The sequence below is a fragment of the Bufo bufo genome, chromosome 8 (assembly GCF_905171765.1).
Source record: "Bufo bufo chromosome 8, aBufBuf1.1, whole genome shotgun sequence".
NCBI classification, from domain to species: domain Eukaryota; kingdom Metazoa; phylum Chordata; class Amphibia; order Anura; family Bufonidae; genus Bufo; species Bufo bufo.
The window spans coordinates 203,416,356-203,436,016 of NC_053396.1; the positions used below are offsets into that span (position 1 = coordinate 203,416,356).

At 51.2% G+C, this 19,661-nt stretch overlaps 1 protein-coding gene across 3 annotated transcripts in view; it reads right to left on the bottom strand.

Moving 5' to 3' along the window:
* VARS2 (valyl-tRNA synthetase 2, mitochondrial) overlaps positions 1-19,661 on the bottom strand; it is a 43,822-nt gene that overhangs the window by 17,737 nt on the left and 6,424 nt on the right. For all 3 annotated transcript variants that reach the window (XM_040405948.1, XM_040405945.1, XM_040405947.1), the window contains exons 3-20: positions 19,516-19,597; positions 19,023-19,123; positions 18,024-18,145; positions 13,064-13,130; positions 12,596-12,693; positions 12,437-12,518; positions 10,552-10,671; positions 10,370-10,478; positions 10,208-10,296; positions 9,561-9,651; positions 9,355-9,482; positions 9,176-9,279; positions 8,422-8,503; positions 8,266-8,342; positions 7,785-7,869; positions 7,593-7,707; positions 7,378-7,448; positions 6,197-6,322 (exon numbers count right to left, since the gene is read on the bottom strand). In XM_040405948.1, coding sequence (XP_040261882.1) covers positions 6,197-6,322; positions 7,378-7,448; positions 7,593-7,707; positions 7,785-7,869; positions 8,266-8,342; positions 8,422-8,503; positions 9,176-9,279; positions 9,355-9,482; positions 9,561-9,651; positions 10,208-10,296; positions 10,370-10,478; positions 10,552-10,671; positions 12,437-12,518; positions 12,596-12,693; positions 13,064-13,130; positions 18,024-18,145; positions 19,023-19,123; positions 19,516-19,597 — 1,749 coding nt within the window. The remainder of the gene's footprint in view (positions 1-6,196; positions 6,323-7,377; positions 7,449-7,592; positions 7,708-7,784; positions 7,870-8,265; positions 8,343-8,421; positions 8,504-9,175; positions 9,280-9,354; positions 9,483-9,560; positions 9,652-10,207; positions 10,297-10,369; positions 10,479-10,551; positions 10,672-12,436; positions 12,519-12,595; positions 12,694-13,063; positions 13,131-18,023; positions 18,146-19,022; positions 19,124-19,515; positions 19,598-19,661) is intronic.

The window sequence follows — 19,661 nt, forward strand, 5'->3', positions numbered from 1 at the left end:
GTGCTGAGGTTCAGAACGTTAATGCCTCGCCTCAGGCTCTGATGGCAGAGCGTGCAAGTCACTCGGGTCTTGTCGGTAGGACATTGTTTAAAGAAGTGCCATGCCAGGGAACTCTTTGAAGCTGCCTTTGTGGGGCTGGGTCCCTGTTGGCGATGTCCAGTAGCAGGCGAACTCTGGGGGCGGCGGCTCGTCTGCTTTGGCCCCCTGCTCCCTCTTTGGCTTCGCTGTTGTCTCGGTCTCACCACTACCTCTTCCTCTGAACTGTGAAAGTCATCGCCACGACCTTCAGTCCATGTGGGGTCTAAGACCTCATCGTCCTCTGCATCGTCTTCCACCCAGTCTCCCTCCCTGACCTCCTCCTGTTCAGTCTGCACACTGCAAAAAGACGCGGCAGTGGGCACCTGTGTTTCGTCATCATCAGAGAGTCGGTGACTCTGCTGTGGTGGTATTCCCATGTCCTCTTCATCTGGAGACATAAGTGGTTGTGCCTCAGTGCATGGTATGTCTTCCTCCACTGGGGAAGGGCTAGGTGGACGCCCCTGGGAAACCCTGGAAGCAGAGTCTTCAAACAGAAGAAGAGACTGCTGCATAACTTGTGGCTCAGACCGTTTCCCTGATATGCTTGGGGGTGATGTGACAGACTGATGGGCTTGGTTTTCAGGTGCCACCTGTGCGCTTTCCGCAGAAGACTGGGTGGAAGACCATGTGGTGAACGTGCTGGAAGCACTGTCGGCCACCCAATCGATTAATGCCTGTACCTGCTCAGGCCTTACCATCCTAAGAGCGGCATTGGGCCCCACGAGATATTGCGGTACATTCTGCCGGCTAGTTGAGGGAGTTCGTTCCCTACTGAGTGCGCCTGGGGCCGAACGGCCACGTCCTCTACCAGCAACAGAGGCTCCACGGACACCACCACGACCGCGTCCTCGTCCCTTAATAGTATTTTTCTTCATTGTTGCGATTCAACTCGCACCACAATGAAATATATTATTTTTTATAAGCAAAATCCCCTCACTGGAATACTTTCAGTCTTTTGACTGTATGGATTACAGATGGAATGACTGTTATATGTGAGTACCGCTTTCTTTGACAGATTCTAGTATGGGTACATATATGTTTTCCCAACCCCAGCACATTAGTTTGCTAATTCCAGATGTATGAAACGCAGGCCTAACTGTATCTAGTATATTGAACGCCAGATAAACTAACTTGGCCTTTTTTAAATAAAAAAAAAATTCCCTCACTGGAATACTTTATGGCTTTTCACTGTATGGATTACAGGTGGACTGGTATTAGTAGGGGTGACACAAGCACACCCAAGTCCCTGATGTAGGATTTCTATGGCACAGACCACTATTACAAGTGATTAATGGACGTTGGGAGAGATTGTGCTGCAGCACTAGTCCCAAGATAGCCGCCGCCTATCAGCCCAGTAACATGTGCCACAAAATGGTCTGCACAACCTTTAAAAAAAATAGCCTTGGACTGTGCTGCTAAATCGCTATTGGTCTGAATCCCAGGTGTAGATGTCTGACTTGTTTGGAGCTTTGGAATGCACACTGTGGCAGCTTCTGCTGCAGCACTACAAGTCGCAAAATGGCGGCCGGCGGTCAGCCCGGGTACATGTGGATGGAAAAATCACTCTGGCCACTCTAAAAATAGCCAATCCCTATCAAAAAAGCAGCTCAGCTGCAGTTGTTCAGATGAATCACAGGTGGAGGAGAGAAATTTGCTTCCAGTTATTCAATTATCCCTGCCTATTCTCGCCCTAGCATCAGCTGCGTCTATCCCTGTTCTATTCACATCGGGAGTGAGCACGTCCCGACGTGCGCACAAGCTTATAAGAGGCTGAGTCACATGCTGCACTTGGCCAATCACAGCCTTGCCAATAGTAGGCATGGCTGCGATGGCATCTTAGGGCAAGTAGTATGATGCATGTTGATTGGCTGCTTTGCAGCCTTTCAAAATGCGCCAAAATACATGCCGAACGACGAACCCGAACCCGAACTTTTACGAAAAAGTTCGGGTTCGGGTCCGTGTCACGAACACCCCAAAATTCGGTACGGACCCGAACTATGCTCGAACTGTTCGCTCAACACTAGCCAGGACAAGACAGGCTAAAGTCCATGTTGAAGTAACCACGTTGTACAGTCCCGGTGTGGGAGATCAAAGGACAATCTGGATCGAAAGGTAGTCCCCCCAAGTTACCGAGAAGGTAAGTCTACAGCAGGACCATTGTCTTAGAATGGACCACGCAATCTGCACTCAGCGGGAGGACAGAACGCGGTAGACTCGGTAAATAGGCACACAGCTAATACAGCCAGTGTGGACAAGGGAGACAGTACGAGGCCAAAAGGAACACCGGAACCATCCACATGAACAACCATGCTCTCCCCAGAGGGGAGGACAGTGAAAGAACAGCCTCTGAAGTCTGGCGGGGCAGAAGCCACATCGGAGTGATCTGTACCGAGCGGGGGCCAAACAGAGCCGGCGAGATAAGGTAGTCGAGACAGAGGCCGGCATAACACCCTCCAACCGAACGGAGGAGTGGGCAACAGGGAAGCCATAGGACAGCTCAAAAGCAGAACCCTGCTACACTGTGAGACGCCCGGTTCACCGCATCGCAGAAGGCGAATACCCTGAAGAACCCAAGGCGGAGGTCCTCCGGACCTGGGTAATCGAGCACCCAAGAGAAGTTGGGTGACCTTCCCGAGAAGAGCTGCCCAAACCTGGTAGCAGATCAGACTGAAGCGTAGAGGCGCCAAGAGGAAGAACTCATACCACACTGCATCCGAAAAGGAGGAAATTGCAGCAGGCAAGGGAACCGCAGTCCTGCCAGAGCCAACGAAGAATTCGAGGGGCGCTGCAGACAACAGCACTCTTGACCATGTGACCACTAGCGCAGGGAAGCAATGCCGCGGAAGGACGAATGGGCACGCATCTAGGAACCACGAACACTCCCTGGGATGAAAGGCCAACTAAATGAATGAGTACCACCCAGCTCGGTGCAGCAGAGAGCAATAGAGCCTGTCCGGGTCAGGTGGACAGAATGAACTCCTTAGAGACGAGTGCAAGGCTTGCGGCAAGCATTGAATCCCAAGAAAACAAAAGTATGCCGCAGGAAGCAGGTGAGGCATACGTACAAGCAGCCCGTAAGCAGTGAGAAGGCCAACCCACCTACAGGAGGAGAAGGCATACACGGCCCAAACAACGCACAAGAACGTCCGCTCACTGCAAAAAGGTTACTCAGCGAAAAAGGGGGCTCGCCACAGAGTGCCACAGCATGTACGGAATTGCAAAGTGCAACCTGCAAGGGAGTTATGCACAAGCCTAGTATAGCATGCGATGGAACGCAAGCAGTCAGCCCCGAAAGGGGGGAAATTGTATCTGGCAAACTGCAGTCGGCAAGAGTGCAAAGGCCCGTCCCAAAAGGGAGTGATGCCTAAGGCCGTACCTACTTCAGAGAAGCAGGACATACCCTATAATCCAGCAGGAACGCAGGAGGTCCACCTAGTGAAAGGGGAACATGCACAGGGTTATCCTAGCATTAAGTGAGTGTGCAATAATACACCCAACACTGACTTAGCGAGAGTGCTACTACTCTGCCAATGAAGGGGGACATGTACAAGTCCAGTACAGTCATACAAGGACAGCCGTGAATCTCATGAGCGTGCCAAATTCTGCCCATGGAATGAGGGGTGGTCACGCACAAGGCCAGCACCGTATCCAATGGAAGTGCAAGCGTTCCACCCATGTTAGAGGGCCATTCTCATGGCCAGCAAGGTATCCGGTGAGAGTGTAGCATGCCGCCCAGAAAAAGGGGGGGTAATGCACATGGCCAGCATCTCATCCAGGGAGAGTGCGAGCACCCCGCCATGTATGGGAGTCATACACATGGCCAGCAACGTACCGGCGAGAGACAAACACAGTCAGTGAGAATGTGTGTATGTCACCTGAGGAAGGAAGGCATGCCCATGGCAGACAGCGGATCCAGCGAGAGTGCAAGCACCCCGCCATGTATGGGGTACATGCACATGGCCAGTAACGTACCTGCGAGAAAACAACCACAGACAGAGGGATGTATGTATGCTGCCTGAGGGAAGGAGGCATATCCAAGGCCGGCAGCGAATCCAATGAGAGTGCAGCATATCGCCTATGAAAGGGGATCATGCCTATGGCCGGCAGCGAAACCAGTGAGAGTGCAGCATAGTAACATAGTACATAAGTGCATCATAGCACATCAGTGAGAGTGCAGCATTCCGCCTATGGAGGGGGGTCGTGCACATAGCCAGTACCGTATCCGGTGAGAGTGCAGTATTCCGCCTAAAAAGGGGGTCACGCAAATGATCGGCAACAGATCCAGTAAGAGTGCAGTATCCCGCCTAGGAGGGGGGGGGGGGGTGCACATGGCAGGCACCATAACTGGAGAGATGATGAATGCTGCCTATGGAAGGGCCGCATGCACTTGGCCAGCGCCGTATCCTGGAAGAGAGCAAGAAAACCGCCTAAAAGGGGAAATGCCCTAGCAGCGACGCAGGCTGGGAGCGCAACACCATGCCGCCTGTGGAAAGAGGTCATGCAGCACTACTGATGAGGCTGCAGCGTCCTGCGCAGTCCAATAGAAATCAGTTATCTATTATTCATTATTATTCATATATTTTTTTATTTATATATTTTAAACACATCCTCTCTGAGGCTAAAGGGGAGCCACCATATAGGGGCACAGATCGTCTGAGAGACAGGAAAAAGGGGGCCAACCATACAGGCCCATTGGGAGCCGGCCTGTACCCAAAGGGTTAACAGGGATCCGGCCTGGAGGGCGGCGCTGCGATCCCCTGGGGGCGGAGGAACCCCCAGGCGGGAAGAATTCGCGCCTGGAGAAGTTCCCGCCCCCTCCACCAGAGGCCGGAATTTTGCGGCCTAGTAGGCCGCAAAGCCGGGGACTAAATTTGCGGCGCCCGGAATGCGCTTCAAGGCGGAATGCGCTTCAAACCGGCCGCGGGTGCCCACCCCGCGGGCCGGTCGGAATTGCAGCCCAGCAGGCCGCGAAGCCTGGGACAAAATTTGCGGAGCCCCGCCGACCGGCACCGACGGTCGGACGGGGCCTGCTGGGGCCTAGTCAAGCCCAATGCCGGCCGCGGGAGCCCACCCCGCCGGCCGGAAGAGTCAGGGGCCCTGAATGGCGGCTCGCGGGCCGCGGGAGCCCACCCCGCCAGCCGGAAGAGTCAGGGCCCGGAATGGTGGCCTAGCAGGCCGCGGAGCCTGGGCTAAAAAATTTTGCGGCGCCCAGCCGCACCGGAATATTAATGCTGGCCGGAGGCGAGGCCTTGCTCCACAGCCTCAGGCCTTGAGCAACCCTCCGGTAAGGAGATGGGGGGACCCAGAGACCGGGTGCCCGTGCGGATAGAGGAGCAGCTTCTGCAGCTAGCTGTGCTAGCTGCATGTCCTATGGGGGCCAGGAAAGGGGGGGGAGGCAGGGAGCAGATTGTCGCTCTGCGGCACCCCAGGGGCCAGCCTAGGTCCAGCAGGGGAAGGGTCCAGAGGCCCAGTATGGGGGTCAGGCACGCAGGAGACCAGGGTGGGGGACGTAGGGCTGGAGAAGCCTCTCTCTTACCACAGCCGTCTTCACCCTCGGTCCATTCCAGCAGGGTCGCCCCTTCAGCTACTGGCACCGTAGTGGCAGGACGCTGGAAGAGGGACTTGGCGTGCGGGCGACCCTTGCGCTGGCGGGATGTAGGGGAGCTGGGCTGCCCTGATCCACCTTGTCTTCTGTGGGGGAGGCAGCAGTGCGGGTGACCGGCACTGGCGCAGCTCAACCCCGGGAGAACAGAGAGGTCTAGTGCGTCTCTGTTGTCAAAAAGAAAAGAAAAAAGTAAAAATCTAAAATTTAAACAAGGAGAAAACAGCCCTGCAGTGCAGAGAGTGTCTTGCCTCCTTGGACACTAAGCAAAAACTGGCAGTCTCTCTCTCCAGGCTGAGGGTATAGCTGTGGAGGAGGGGCTTAACAGTCTTCACTTAGTGTCACGCCTCCTAGGGAGATGAGCTATACCCAAGGTCTTCTGTGTACCCCAAGGAAACTGGGCGAGAAATTAAGTATTACACACCTACTATTGAAATCAATGGATTGTCCGTGTAATGCATGGACATTCTGGGTCCTGATTATAGAGGTATATTATAAGAATATTCCTGTACCTACCTCTTTAAATGGTAACTGCCCTGTGAGCTGTCCTCCTAACATCACCATCCGAGCCACCCAGAAGAACAGGAGGTCACTGCCCGTCTCCAAGAGAGAGTTGGGGTAAAAATCCTCGAGATCCTTGGTCTGTACGGAAGAGACAATTTATAAAAGTGAACGTCCAAAACTCTGCGCTGATTTCTTAATATATACACTAATGGCTGGTGGCTCATTTTCTGATACAGAGCTCCAAAACTCCTGCAAAGATGTAACGTTACCTATGAGCTGACAACCCCAATAGTCATAAGCGGTGTCCAATAATTATTATTTTTTTAAAATACAATAAAAAAAAAAATCTGTCACTGTTCCCACACCAGTCACTTCTATTCCCAGCTGAACTAGTGGATTAGAAGTGATTTGGTCTCATGACCGCTCCTGCCAATCACTGACCTCAGTGGTCATATGTGCTAGAACACTCTGATTACCTGCAGCCACCACTAGAGGGAGGACAGGAGCACTGTACTCAATGCCAAGTATGCAGCAAGCTCCCTCTAGTGGTGGTGGCAGGTAATAACCATGTTATCTTCAGCCCTTTCAGTCTCGGGCCGCTTTCCATCTTTGTGTGGCCGTTTTCTCACTCCCCGCTTTCCCGGAGCCATAACTTTTTTATTTTTCCATTCACATAGTCATATGAGGGTTTGTTTTTTGAGGGATAAGTTGTACTTTTTAATGGCACCATTTAATATTGCATACAAAGTAGTGGGAATCAGGAAAAAAAATTCCAAACTGGGTGGAATTGCGGCACAGTTTTATGGATTGTGGTCGGTCATTTATGATTTGCGACTTCTTCCCCGCTCTACATAACTTTGGCGGATCCATCGCCAGCGCAGGGGCTTATTAAGACCAGCGTTTCCGGGTTTTCAGCTCTCCGGTGCCGTTGTCAAATTTGACCACAGCATCTGAGGGGCTCAGTGTCTGTGATTGGCGTTATCGCCGTTTGCAGACATCAACCCTGAGTGTTTGCTGTGTGAAACAGCAGGCACTGGCGGAGCGGTGCGGCGCCATCTTTAAAGACCAGCTCAGTGCTGTACATGTAACGGCACTGGTCGGGAAAGTGGTTAAATACACATCAATCATGGGAGATTAGTGACAAATAATCCAGAATGTAAAATGTTCTCAGATTGTAAGGACGCAAAACTCACCTGCTCCGGCCATCCCAGCATAGCAAACGGAAAAAGAGCCGATGAAAACCAGGTATCGAGAACGTCTTCATCTACACAGAGAAAGGAGCAATGAGAACACAAACCCCTTTAATGTGATGACCGGCGCTGAATTATCAGATGTTCTGGATTATGGGACAGCATTATGAACGCTTAGTATAGGGGACGCTTAGTATAGTTCTAGGATAAGCCCTCACCTCTTCTAAGGCTGAGCTCGGACTCTGGTCTTCCTGAGACGCTGGCGGCTTTCTTTCTGGCCTCCGATTCGCTATGGGCCGCTACCCAGAATCCTTTACTCTCATCGCTGTTATCCTGCAAATACAATACTGGGGTCAGGGATGAGAAGGTCTCTGATAGATTGAATGCAGAGTTAATCTACAGGTAGATACCTGGAGAGACGGAGCCTGAGACAAGCTCACGAGATAGGCTGGAATCTGATGTCCCCACCACAGCTGCCGCGAGATGCACCAGTCACTGCAAGGTAAAAGAACGGATGTAATACAAGAGGAAGATCCACGTGATGGTCACCTACTAGAACGTCATACAGGGAGGTGAGCCCCTCTCTGAACCAAAGATGGAGCCTAACAAGCATCGGCGCAGGCTTTTCTGGAAGAGTCACATGTAGTAGCAAACCTCAACTCTAGAGGGCGCTGCAGGGAAAAAGGTAACTTCCCCCCCCCCCCCCACCCCCCCTCCTGCTGTTTGGGTTGCAGGATCGGATGGGAGGAAATGTCTGCAATGATTTACCCTGATGAATTAAACTCAATGACCCTTCAAATGACCCCCTACCAGGCCGCCGATTCGGCAGATGTAATTAACAGCAATAACCCATAGTACATCACAATGTGAAAATTCTCTGCCGGGTCCAACCTGATGTTTAAGAGCCAATTCTTCCAGTTCTTCTGGTGATAAGACGGCGTGATCCTCAGCTCTCCTGACTCCACCGCCTGGGAATAATATAGGACATACAGTAATGAGAGGAGACGGGTGACGGGAGAAGGAAGAGAATGTAATGGCTTGTCTTACCCTTACAGCCTTTTGGGCCATCCCCCCACAGTTCACAAACCACTGTCTCTTCAGTAAGTGTTCGATCACGTCACCAGAGCGACTGCAAAGAAAGGCAAGAAGACATGGGGTAAGGGTCTGCTTCACAGCAGTATCCTATGTGCATGGTTTTTATTTCCTGCAGCCACCACTAGAGGGAGTGTAGAAGCTACAAAGGGATTGGTTACCGACTTCAATAAGTCCAACACCACTGAGCTCCCCCTAGTGGTGGTTGCAGGCAGCAAGAATTTGGATGTGATGGAAACCTCTATGATAATAGCAAATCGTGGCTTTGTCTGTGGTTCTGGACCAGGGCAAAGAAGCACTGATCAGTCTGGCCAGACTTACAGCCATCAGAGCTACATCTTTACTGCCACCTTCTTTGGAGTCCTATTGTGCTGTATATTGTGTATTAGTTGTTTTTCGCCTTTGTTTGTGTGTTTAAAAAAATAAATAAAAAATTATTTCCTTGGGGTTCCCTGAGAGAAGGCTTTTTATCCAGGCCTTCCCCAATGCTGAGAAGGCCTGCTGCAGGCGGACAATGTGCCACCAGATGGCAGTCACTTAGTGCCTGTACTAGAGTCTAGTCGACAATGTGCCACCAGATGGCAGTCACTTAGTGCCTGTACTAGAGTCTAGTCGACAATGTGCCACCAGATGGCAGTCACTTAGCGCCATCTAGTGCCTGTACTGGTTCTAATCGACAGATCTGGATCTTGTTTGGGGATGGGCTCACCTGCAGACAGGCAGCAGCATGGCGTGCTCGCAGTCTCCTCTGTAAAGCCCTTTCTCCTTCAGCGCTGCCAGAACTTTCTCCCGGGCATCAAACCTTTTCACGCCCTATATACAGGGAAATATGAATATACCCCATACACTATTACATACCATGGACGGACATGTGTAGACGAGTCACACCTGAATCCAATCTCCACCGGCTTCTGTCATGGCTCCATCTTCTCCAATTACAGAAACTGATGGGAGCGCCAGGTCCTGAGCCATCTCAAAATCTGCCAGGCTGTGAGCAGGGGTCACTTTTACCGCTCCTGGACATAAAACAGGCAGCCAGGGTCAGTGCCCATTATTACGTCAAACACCTAACCACTGCCTGCCGCTATACTGACCGGTGCCAAACTCCGGGTTGACCAGCTGATGGGTGACAACAGGAAGCAATCGTCCAGTAAAGGGGTGACGGAGATTCTTTCCATGGAATTTCTAAGATAAGAAAAATCACCAATTTAAGGGAGTCCTCCTCCCAGTCCTTTCATCTGTAAATCTGTGCAGATTATCTTCCAGATCTTCTGGACAATCCCCAAGGTTCTCCGTCGTATTGTATTTTTTGTTTTTTGTAAGTCAAATCTCCTGCTTCCCTTCATACAGCCAAATGAAATAAACTGTTTACCTGCAGCCACCACTAGGGGGAGCTTACTGCATAAGGATTTTATACAGCTTCTACAGGGTTAATGATAAATCTGTATGCAGTAAGTCCTTAAGCTCCCCCTAGTGGTGGCAGCAGGCTGTCAGATTATTATCATTTAAAGGGGTTATCCAATAATTTAAACTGTCCTCCCATATGCCCGGCCGCCCACAGGGAATATACTTACCTGGATCCCCGCACCACTCCTGGTCCCCGCACCGCCGCTGCTTCTCCCTGTGTGCCGATGAAAACATCCGATGTCGGGGGGGAGCAGCCAATGGCAGGCAGGGACAAGCCTGGCAGCATTCACATCATGTCTGAATCATATAATTGTCTAGGATAATGAAGTCTCACCAGGTATCTGGGGTCGTCTGGATGGACCGCCACGGCAGTGTCTCCCAGCATAGTCTCTGGGCGTGTGGTGGCCACAATAATTTCCCCGTCTGCAAAGAAAGGAAAGTGATCAAAAGACTGGACTATAGGGTCCGTGAAGCCCCATCAGGACGAGTGTCCTACCTCCTCCTGCACTGGGATAAGCAAAGCTGAACAGGAGTCCAAAGGGAACCTTCCTCTCGTAGCCGGGCACAGTGAGGTAGGTTTTACCATTCAGCTGCCGACTCTCCACCTGTGGAAAGGGAGAACGGTCTGTGGTGTACAGAGGAGGAGAGGGGAGGAAACCAGACGTCCGTGTAACTTACCTCAATATCGGAGATGGCTGATCGGAGGGCGCAGGACCAGTTCACGAGACGATGCCGGCGCTGAACCAAACCCTTCTCGTAGAGGTGGATGAAGGCTTCAGACACTGCTCGGGAGAAACGCTGAGTATGAAAGGAAGAACAGGAGACGATCAGGCCAAGGAGCAGACATGGAGCCAGAAGGGATCTTAGGGAAGCAATTGAATGGCTCTACATTAATCATTACTCTTCAGCAACAGTACCAATGGAAATCCTAATAATCGCCCATGTGCAAAAACAGTCCCACGCTGGACTACTTTGAAAAATACCTTATAGCATAGATGCCGGTGGTGGAAACGGGTGGGCGGTGGCGGGTCAGCTACAATGACTTCTTCCTGCCACTCCCATATCAACATGGCTGGCCTCTACTTCCTGGTCACTACAGGAAATGCCTCCAATCTGTGGCCACAGGAGTGAACTCTGGTTTAGAAGGGACCAGGAAGTGGACACCGGCGGGGAACCCGTGTATGTCGCCAAAGAGGAGCGGTGGGGGACTGGTAAGGTCCGTGTCCCTCATATTATCGCTGTATTGCTGATCTGAGCTGGTTTTTAAAGAAAACGTTTAGCAGCCGTACAACCCCTTTAAGGACCTAATGAGGGTGTGCACTCTAAAAAATGAAGATTAAAGGGGTATCCCCACATGGGGCATTCATAGCAAATCAATAGAATATGCCATAAATGTCCGATAGGTACAAGTCGTACCTCTGGGACCCCTCCCCATCTCCTGAACAGGGCCCCGAAGTGAACTTGCTGGTTCTGCTATTTTTGGAAGTCTCATGGCGATGGTAAGGACGCCATGCATGTGATGTGTGCTCCCCATCCACGTTGGAGCCCTGTCCAATTCTGTCAATATGCCCCAAATGGGAATCCCCCTTTAATATTCATTGCCATCTATGTAGAGTCATGCCAAGGCCTACACTGGTGCGGAGGACGCTTCCTCACACCCATGTAAGCGCTGACCTCAGCATGAACGCACTGCTGCCATTGTTGCCTCCCCTTATTACATATATGAAGCTGAGGATGCTCCAGCATGTGGGAAACGGACATGTGGTGGGGTGTTTAATATGACCGGTCCTGTAAAGACCCTAATAATGTAGCGTCACAATAAACCCAGAGACTGTCAGTTCATCCTGCAGATTGGATACCACTCAAGGTAATTATATCTATGCTGGTGTGTGCCAGGGAATACAAAATCCAGTAATCTGGAATAACTGATAAAAGATGCCCAATTACCAGATTTTTAATGTAGATCTTTACATAGTCCAAAACTCCTTTTTTTATATAAAGAGCCCCCCCCCCCCCCCGCCATAGACTGTAAAGATACAATTCTGATTGCTTGCAGTCACCACTAGGGGGAGCTCACAAATATGTTATAGTTATTTCAGTGGGGGTTGCATAAGTTTGTATGTCGTGAGCTCCCCCTAATGGTGGCTGCGGATTTGCATCATTAAAGGGGTTTTCTGAGATTTTTACCAGATGACCTATCCTAGGTCATCCGTATCTGATCATGGGGACCCTGCCGATCAGCCGTTTAAGAAAGCATCGGCACTCGCAGTAGCGCTGCGGCTTTCTTGCAGGTTTCCCTATGGACGTGTCGCCACTCGGCCTAGAGAAAGCAGCGAGAAGTCTGTAGCGCGTTGGTGCCTTCTCAAACAGCTGATCTGCGGGGGTTCTAGGTGTCGGACCTCCACCGATCAGACACTGATGACCGATAAAAAATCCCAGAAAACCCCTTTAACTATATGGCTGCACAGGGGATGTATCAGAAGAATGGGAGCTCGCACAATATGAAAATAACCAGTGTGACCTTTCGTGGAGTCTGTTGCCCACAGGATTGACAGCAGATTACCTTGTCCATGGTAAAGCAGGATCGGTCCCAGTCAAGAGAAGCTCCAAGAGATTTCAGCTGGTGATAAATTCTATCCCCTTTACTTCAAGAAGGAAGACATGAGACAAGATGAGGACTCAGTCCTGTATGGGATTGTACGCACAGATCTATTCCACTTACCTCTCCTTCCATTCCCACACGGCCTTGAGAAATTCCTCCCGACCCAAATCATGGCGAGAGACGCCTCGTTCCTTATGCAGGTTCTTCTCTACCACAGTCTGGAAGGAAAATAAGATCTCAATCAATGCAGACTCTTCAGAGGGCCTCATCTACCAGATGTCCTATTAACATCTCCAATCTGCGGGTCTCCAGGAGTTGCAGCAGGCTGTCAGGGCATGCTGGGAGTTCTAGTTACGGAACAACTAAAGACCCATAGGTTGGAAACCACGAAGGGTTCAATCACATCATATGAATGGCCACAAAGATAATGTGCACTGCACAGCTTTACAGCTTGTCTCATGCAACCACAGCAGACCTGGAAGGCCTAAGGCCCAAGAGGCTCCCATTGTGTCCTAGGGCAAAAACACTGCAAGCTACCCATGCCGAAATATCCAACACAATGTGTCGATAACCAATCAAGTACCGTACCTGAGTGGCAATCCCCGCGTGGTCCGATCCTGGCACCCACAGGACCTTCTGACCCAGCATCCTCCTCCTGGCAAAAAAAAAGAGAGCACTTACACTTAGGACTATGGAATCCCTGATTTACTTCGCATCAGGTTAATTCAATTTCACAACCAATCAAACATCAGAGGTTCTAATCGACGGGGGTCTGGCTGCTAAGACCCCCTCACTGACTGCAAAAACTAAGGGGCAGAAGCTCTCGGCTGAGCGTTGAGTCACTTTGGCTGTGATGGGCAAGTGGTGTATGGAATGTGTTAAACATCTCCGGCAGTTTTCTGGTAAAGATAAGTCACACATTTTGGTGCAAGTCCTGCTCTACTCCAAAATTTGTGACTTATGACTTTCCGATATCCTAAAAATGGATTTTTGTACTTACCGTAAAAGCCTTTTCTTGTTAGATGCATTGGGGGACACAGCACCATGGGTATATGCCCAGCTGACACTAGGAGCTGACACTAGATAGGAAAAGTGTTGGCTCCACCTAGATGGGCTATACCCTCTGCAAAGACACAAAACTAACCATTTGGTCCAAAACAGTGAAGCCAACATGTCCTAAACCAGAAAGAGGACCATTATTAAAGGGTCCCGGGATATCCGGAAAACCTGAACGAAGAAAAAAACAACAAGGGTGGGATCTGTGTCCCCCAATGCATCCAACAAGAAAAGGATTTTACGGTAAGTACAAAAATACATTTTTCTCGTGAATGGCATTGGGGGACACAGCACCATGGGACGTCACAAAGCAGTCCCCGAGGGTGGGAAGAAAGCCACGCGAAGAACCTAGCGCACAGGCGCTTGCAGAACCTTGCGACCCAAACTGGCATCAGCAGAGGCCAAGGAATGAATATGGTAAAATCTGGAGAAGATGTGAACTGAGGCCCAGGTGGCGGTCTTGCAGACCTGGGAAGCAGAGCCTAAATGCCGGACCGCCCATGATACCCCGACCGCCCTAGTGGAGTGAGCGGTCAACCGGAAGGGGGGGCTCACGACCCTTCGCCACATAGGCTTCATTGACGGCCAACCTAATCCAACGGGAGATGGTGGCTTTGGAGGCTTGTAAACACTTACGTGAGCCCTCAGGGACAACAAAGAGAGTCAGATCGATGGAAGGACTCTGTTAGCTGGAGATACAGCCGGAGCGCCCGAACCACATTCAGATGGTGGAGAGACCGCTCTCCGGGATGAGAGGGGTTGGGACAGAATAAAGGCGGTACAATCTCCTCATTAATGTGGAAGGAAGAAACCACCTTGGTACCCGATCCATTTTGAGGCGTTTGAGTACCCGAGGAAGAAGAAGCGTTAGGGGAGGGAAGAGATGTAGGAGACTGAATTGGGACCACGGGAGAACCAAGGCGTCTACCGCCAGAGCCTGAGGATCCAGAGACCTGGCAACCTAAAGCGGAAGTTTGTGGTTCAGATGGGAGGCGAAAAGATCCACGTCTGGGATTCCCCAGCGCTGACAGAGTTGTTGAAACACTTCTGAATGGAGAGACCACTCGCCCGGGTCGACACTCTGGCGACTAAGGAAGTCGGCCGACCAATTGTCGACTCCAGGGATGTAGACAGCGGAAAGAGCTGGAATGTGTCCCTCCGCCCACCGCAGGATGCGAGAGGCTTCCTTCAGGACCACCGCGCTTCTGGTGCCCCCCTGGTGGTTTAAATAAGCCACCGCAGTGGAGTTGTCCATCTGAATCCGGACAGGATAACCGCGGAGGTGGTGAGTCCAACAGGACAGAGCCAGGTAAATGGCCCCGAGTTCCAGGATATTGATCTGTAGGGAGCTCTCCAGCATCGACCACTGACCCTGGGCCATGAGAGATCTGAAGACTGCCCCCCAACCTGTCAGGCTGACATCTGTGGAGATCAACTTCCAACGGAGGGGAAGAAAGGATCTGCCAAGGGAGACTGTCAGTGGGTTCAGCCACCAGCGCAAGTCCAGGCGGACATGAGGGGACAGGAGGATCGGGCGATCGAGGCCTGACGAGGACCTGTTCCACTGGGCAAGAATTGAGAGCTGAAGGGCTCGGGTGTGGAATTGGGCATAAGGAATTGCCTCAAAGGCGGCAACCATCCGGCCCAGAATGCGCATGCACGCCTTGATGGGAGAGGAGATGGCTCGCAAAGGCGAGTCACCCCTGACTGGAGAGCCACTACCTTGTCCCGAGGAAGGAACACTCGGCAAAGGAGAGTGTCGAGGACCATGTCTAGGAATTCCATCCTCTGACTGGGATCCAGGGAGGGATCCAGGGCTGTCCCAGCCAGCCGAACTGGGACAGCACAGACATGGTTATGTGGAGGCTGGACAGGATAGGGTATTACTGCAACTCCCCTGGCACGGAGAAGTGCGACCAGAGGAGCCAACACCTTGGTAAAGACCCTCGGAGCAGACGACAGTACGAAGGGCAAAGCCACAAACTGAAAATGCAGAGAACCTATCGCGAAGTGAAGGTACCTCTGATGAGACTGAGCTATGGGGACATGCAGATAGGCGTCTCGGATGTCGATGGGCGACATAAGAAAGTGGCGGACTCGGACTAAATAATTGAGCGCCTTTAGATCCAAAATGGGATGAAGAGCACAGTCCTTCTTGGGAACCGTGAAGAGGTTCCAGTAAAACCCCTGAAAATGTTCCGAGGTCGGTACAGGAACAATAGCCCCATGCGCGTGAAGGGAAACTTACCCGGAGGAAACTACCTCCAGAACCCAGGCGTCATCTACGGTTGCGCTCCATTGATCCTGAAAAGAGATCAAACGACCCCCCCACCTGAGGGGGCAACTCGAGCGGGGGAAACCCGTTATGCAGATAACAGCTTTGCAGACTGGGGTTTGGAAGGCTTAGGGCGGGCGTGCCAGGAGGGCTTGGCCTTGAAGGAAGGACGAGCAGTCTTTTTGTCCTGACGGAAGGAGTAGTCCCAAAAGGAGCGAAAACGCTGAGACCGTGATGAAGGCATAGGACGGCGGCGGGAATGGTTCTGGGGCAGGAGGGAACGTTTCCCACCCGTGGCCTCAGAAATAAGCTCCTCCAAACGCTTCCCGAAAAGCCTACCACCCAGGAATGGAAGAGATAGGAGCGCCTTTTTGAAGGTGGCATCCGCAGCCCAAACTGTGTGGCGGATGACCAACGAGTTAGCAGCCGCCCTACTAGAGCGGCGTTCCAATTCCAGGGAAGCATCACAAAGGTACCTGGAGGCCTGGGGAAGATAAGTGGCAAGGAGATGGAGCTCCCCCAGAGCAGAATCCGGGGATAAGGACCAAACAAGCTGTTTGGCCCAGACCACACGGGCCTTAGCCATCCAAGACGCGGCGGATAGCGGAACCTGTTGCAACAAATGCAGACTTGGACAAGGAGTCTATCTTCTTGTCCAATGGATCAGACAATCATGCCGCGTTGGCCAAAGGAAGGGTGGTGGCCTTAGCAAGTCGGGCCACTTGTGGATTTACCTGAGGAGGGACAGACCACATAGTAAAGGACTCCTCGGAAAAAGGAAGTCCGAACCCTTTGGCGGGCTGAAGACGCCTATCCAGGCGAAAGACGCCTATCCAGGTGACGCCACTCCTTGGCCAGGAGTGCGTCCAGATCCGCATGGTTAGGAAAAATGAAAGCGGGGCGCCTGGAACGGCGGAATGATACGGATCCCTGAGCCGAGGAGGAGGGGTCTTCCTGCACGTGGAAAGCGTCCCTAACTGCTTTGATGAGATCCTGCATGGCCATAGACAGGGCAGTGCTCTGCTCTGATCCGGAACCAGAGTCAGGGGAGTCCCTCGAGGCGGCGGAAGGTGCGGCGGGGAGGATTCGTCGCCAGCCTCATACCTGTCCTGGGAATGACCCAAAGATGCCGAGGAGGAACGGGACATGGTTGTGACAACCCAAGGTCATTTGCGGGACCTGGTGTCAGAACGTTAGTGTGCCCTGGTTAGTTTAGTGTCTGTGCAGAGGGTATAGCCCATCTGGGTGGAGCCAACACTTTTGTTTTCTAGTGGCAGCTGGGCATATACCCATGGTGCTGTGTCCCCCAATGCCATTCACAAAAAAAAGTGATCAGGACTAGTGTTGAGCGAACTTCTGTTTTAAGTTCGGTGTCTAAAGTTCGGCTTCCGGTTAGCGGAGAATCCCGATATGGATTCCGAATTCCGTTGTGGTCCGTGGTAGCGGAATCAATAATGGCCGATTATTGATTCCGCTACCACGGACCACAACGGAATTCGGAATCCATATCGGGATTCTCCGCTAACCGGAAGCCGAACTTTAGACGCCGAACTTAAAACAGAAGTTCGCTCAACACTAATCAGGACTTCAGTGGGTGGCCCAACACATTACACCAGAAATCTACCTCCTTGCTGATTTTATCTTCTGGTGCACAGACCTCTTATGCCTCATCGTACGCCTGCGTATTTCTTTATTCAATGGTCACTAACTTTTTATACAACGTGGGCTGAGATATAACCTTCCTCAGTGCTTTATTCACATCCACGCAGGATAGTACTTCTCTGTAATATCCTCCATGATCGTGGGGCTGTTCCTGAGTAAGAGAAGGTTAGGAAGCAGATTCTCTTCTACTTTCTACGTGCAGTGGATGACAGCTATTCTCCACCCACTATCTCTGTGACACCTGCAAACTAGACATTCAGCACGCACAGGTGAAAACTGCTAAAAAAAAAAAAAAAAGTGCAGGATACAAGCGGCATAATGGCCAGAAATAGTTTTATTTCTCATGTACACACACTGTAAGCAGAGGAAAGATGTGTGCTGATGTGTTGAGCTCACATTATGGATACAATGGTGGAAAACCTTCAGCTGTGAGAAGTATTAGGCCTGTGCTTGGTTTTTTCAGGCTCTGGAAGAGTGTTCGCATTCACTGACATCAAGCAGAAATCTTGCAAATGGTGAAGAAATGAAACAAAGTACGGTACATTAAAAACTCACCAGCGCACAAGAGAATCCTCAATGGCTACCGTCAGCGCGTGGCCGAGGTGCAAGGAGCCAGTGACGTTGGGAGGAGGGATGCAGAGAGAGAAGACCTCCGGCCTTGCGTGGGGGAGATGACGCTGCGGAAACAGAAACAAGAAATCGCTTATCAATTAGATCTGTGTCATAGATGTACATGGTGGCAATAAAAAGACGGTAACCTGCAGATCTGGGGTCTTGTAACTGTAGATCTCCTCTCCACGCCGGCTGTGATGTCAGAGATGTTCTCTGAACCTACCGCATATCTCCTTCCTCCTGCTCCCCTCCCCCTGGTCATTAAAAAAGAGAGAACTGCAGCTGCATCCCCCTTTTATCCTCTCAATCTTCTTTCTGTTTTACAGTAGATGGATTTTAACTAGTTCACAACCGGGTGATTCAAACCCCCCCCCCCCGACCAGGCGCATTTTCCCCCATTCGGTTATGCCAATAATTTTTGTGTTTTTTTGGTGACCCAGGAAGCTTTGTTTTTATGTCATTTTTATTTTGGTATTTTATTTTTTATACCCTGGGAAATGTAAAAAAAAAAAAATAATAATAATAATAATAAATTAGTCAGTTTTGACATTTTTACATCTTTCTTGTTAGTTATTAGTTACAGGGGGAATACAGCCCCCAGAGATGATGTATAGGGCTGCAGAGCTGATGTGGTTCTGCTAAGACCCAGCAGCTCATGCAGACACCCTGCCCCTAGCGATCACATGACAGCTGGGGCCGGAGCAGGAAGGGGCTCAGAAAATATAGAGACCTCATTAGTGACACTGACAGACGCTCCTGCAGCTGCATGATTGGCACATTCAGAAATGTCCTTGCACAGATAAGTGCCGACCACATCTATAGAGAATGGCCAATCCACTAGCGGTTACACGTGTAGACTTTTGACATGACGGGATGTCGTGACTTTTGTAAGCCGCACATGAACAAGATGGCGCAGATCTGAGTGTAAGGGCTGCCGCTCACCTGGTACTCCGGCTTGAAGAATCCTTGCTTCACCCACCAGGAATACCACGCGGCCTCCACATATCGGGGACTGTACGCTGCGGGGAGCGGGCTGCTCGTGTCTAGGAACGAAACATGATGCACTGATGAGGAGCAGCAGTAGGGTAGCAGGCAGAGAGGGCACCGGTGCCCATGTAGAACTATCCTTAGCAGATAGTGAGCCATAGCGCGCCAAACAGAACTAATATAATGATAAAGCGCCGTCATACTGTGACCATATAGAGCCAAGCAGTACACAATACTGCCTTACTTTGCCCAGATAAACGGTGCACATAGGGCATACTGAATACCTACGCCTCTCAGAGGCCATCTCTCCCACGGAGCTGTGATGCCGCTCGTTACAGGCAGTAATATCTCACTGACGACACTAGTTCTACCGTACTGCAGGGTCCAGGAGGGAAAGCAGCAGAACAGCATCCGAAAGCTGGACAGCGCTGACCGTACGGCGTCCTACCTTTCTTTTCTCCTGGCGCTGTACGACCTTCGTACTCAATGGTCTCTTTGTCTTTCCAGCGCCGGCCTTTACCTGGCGACACCTGACGGTGAAAAATTGGAAACATGAATTAAATTATAAATATATACACACAAACACACACTAAT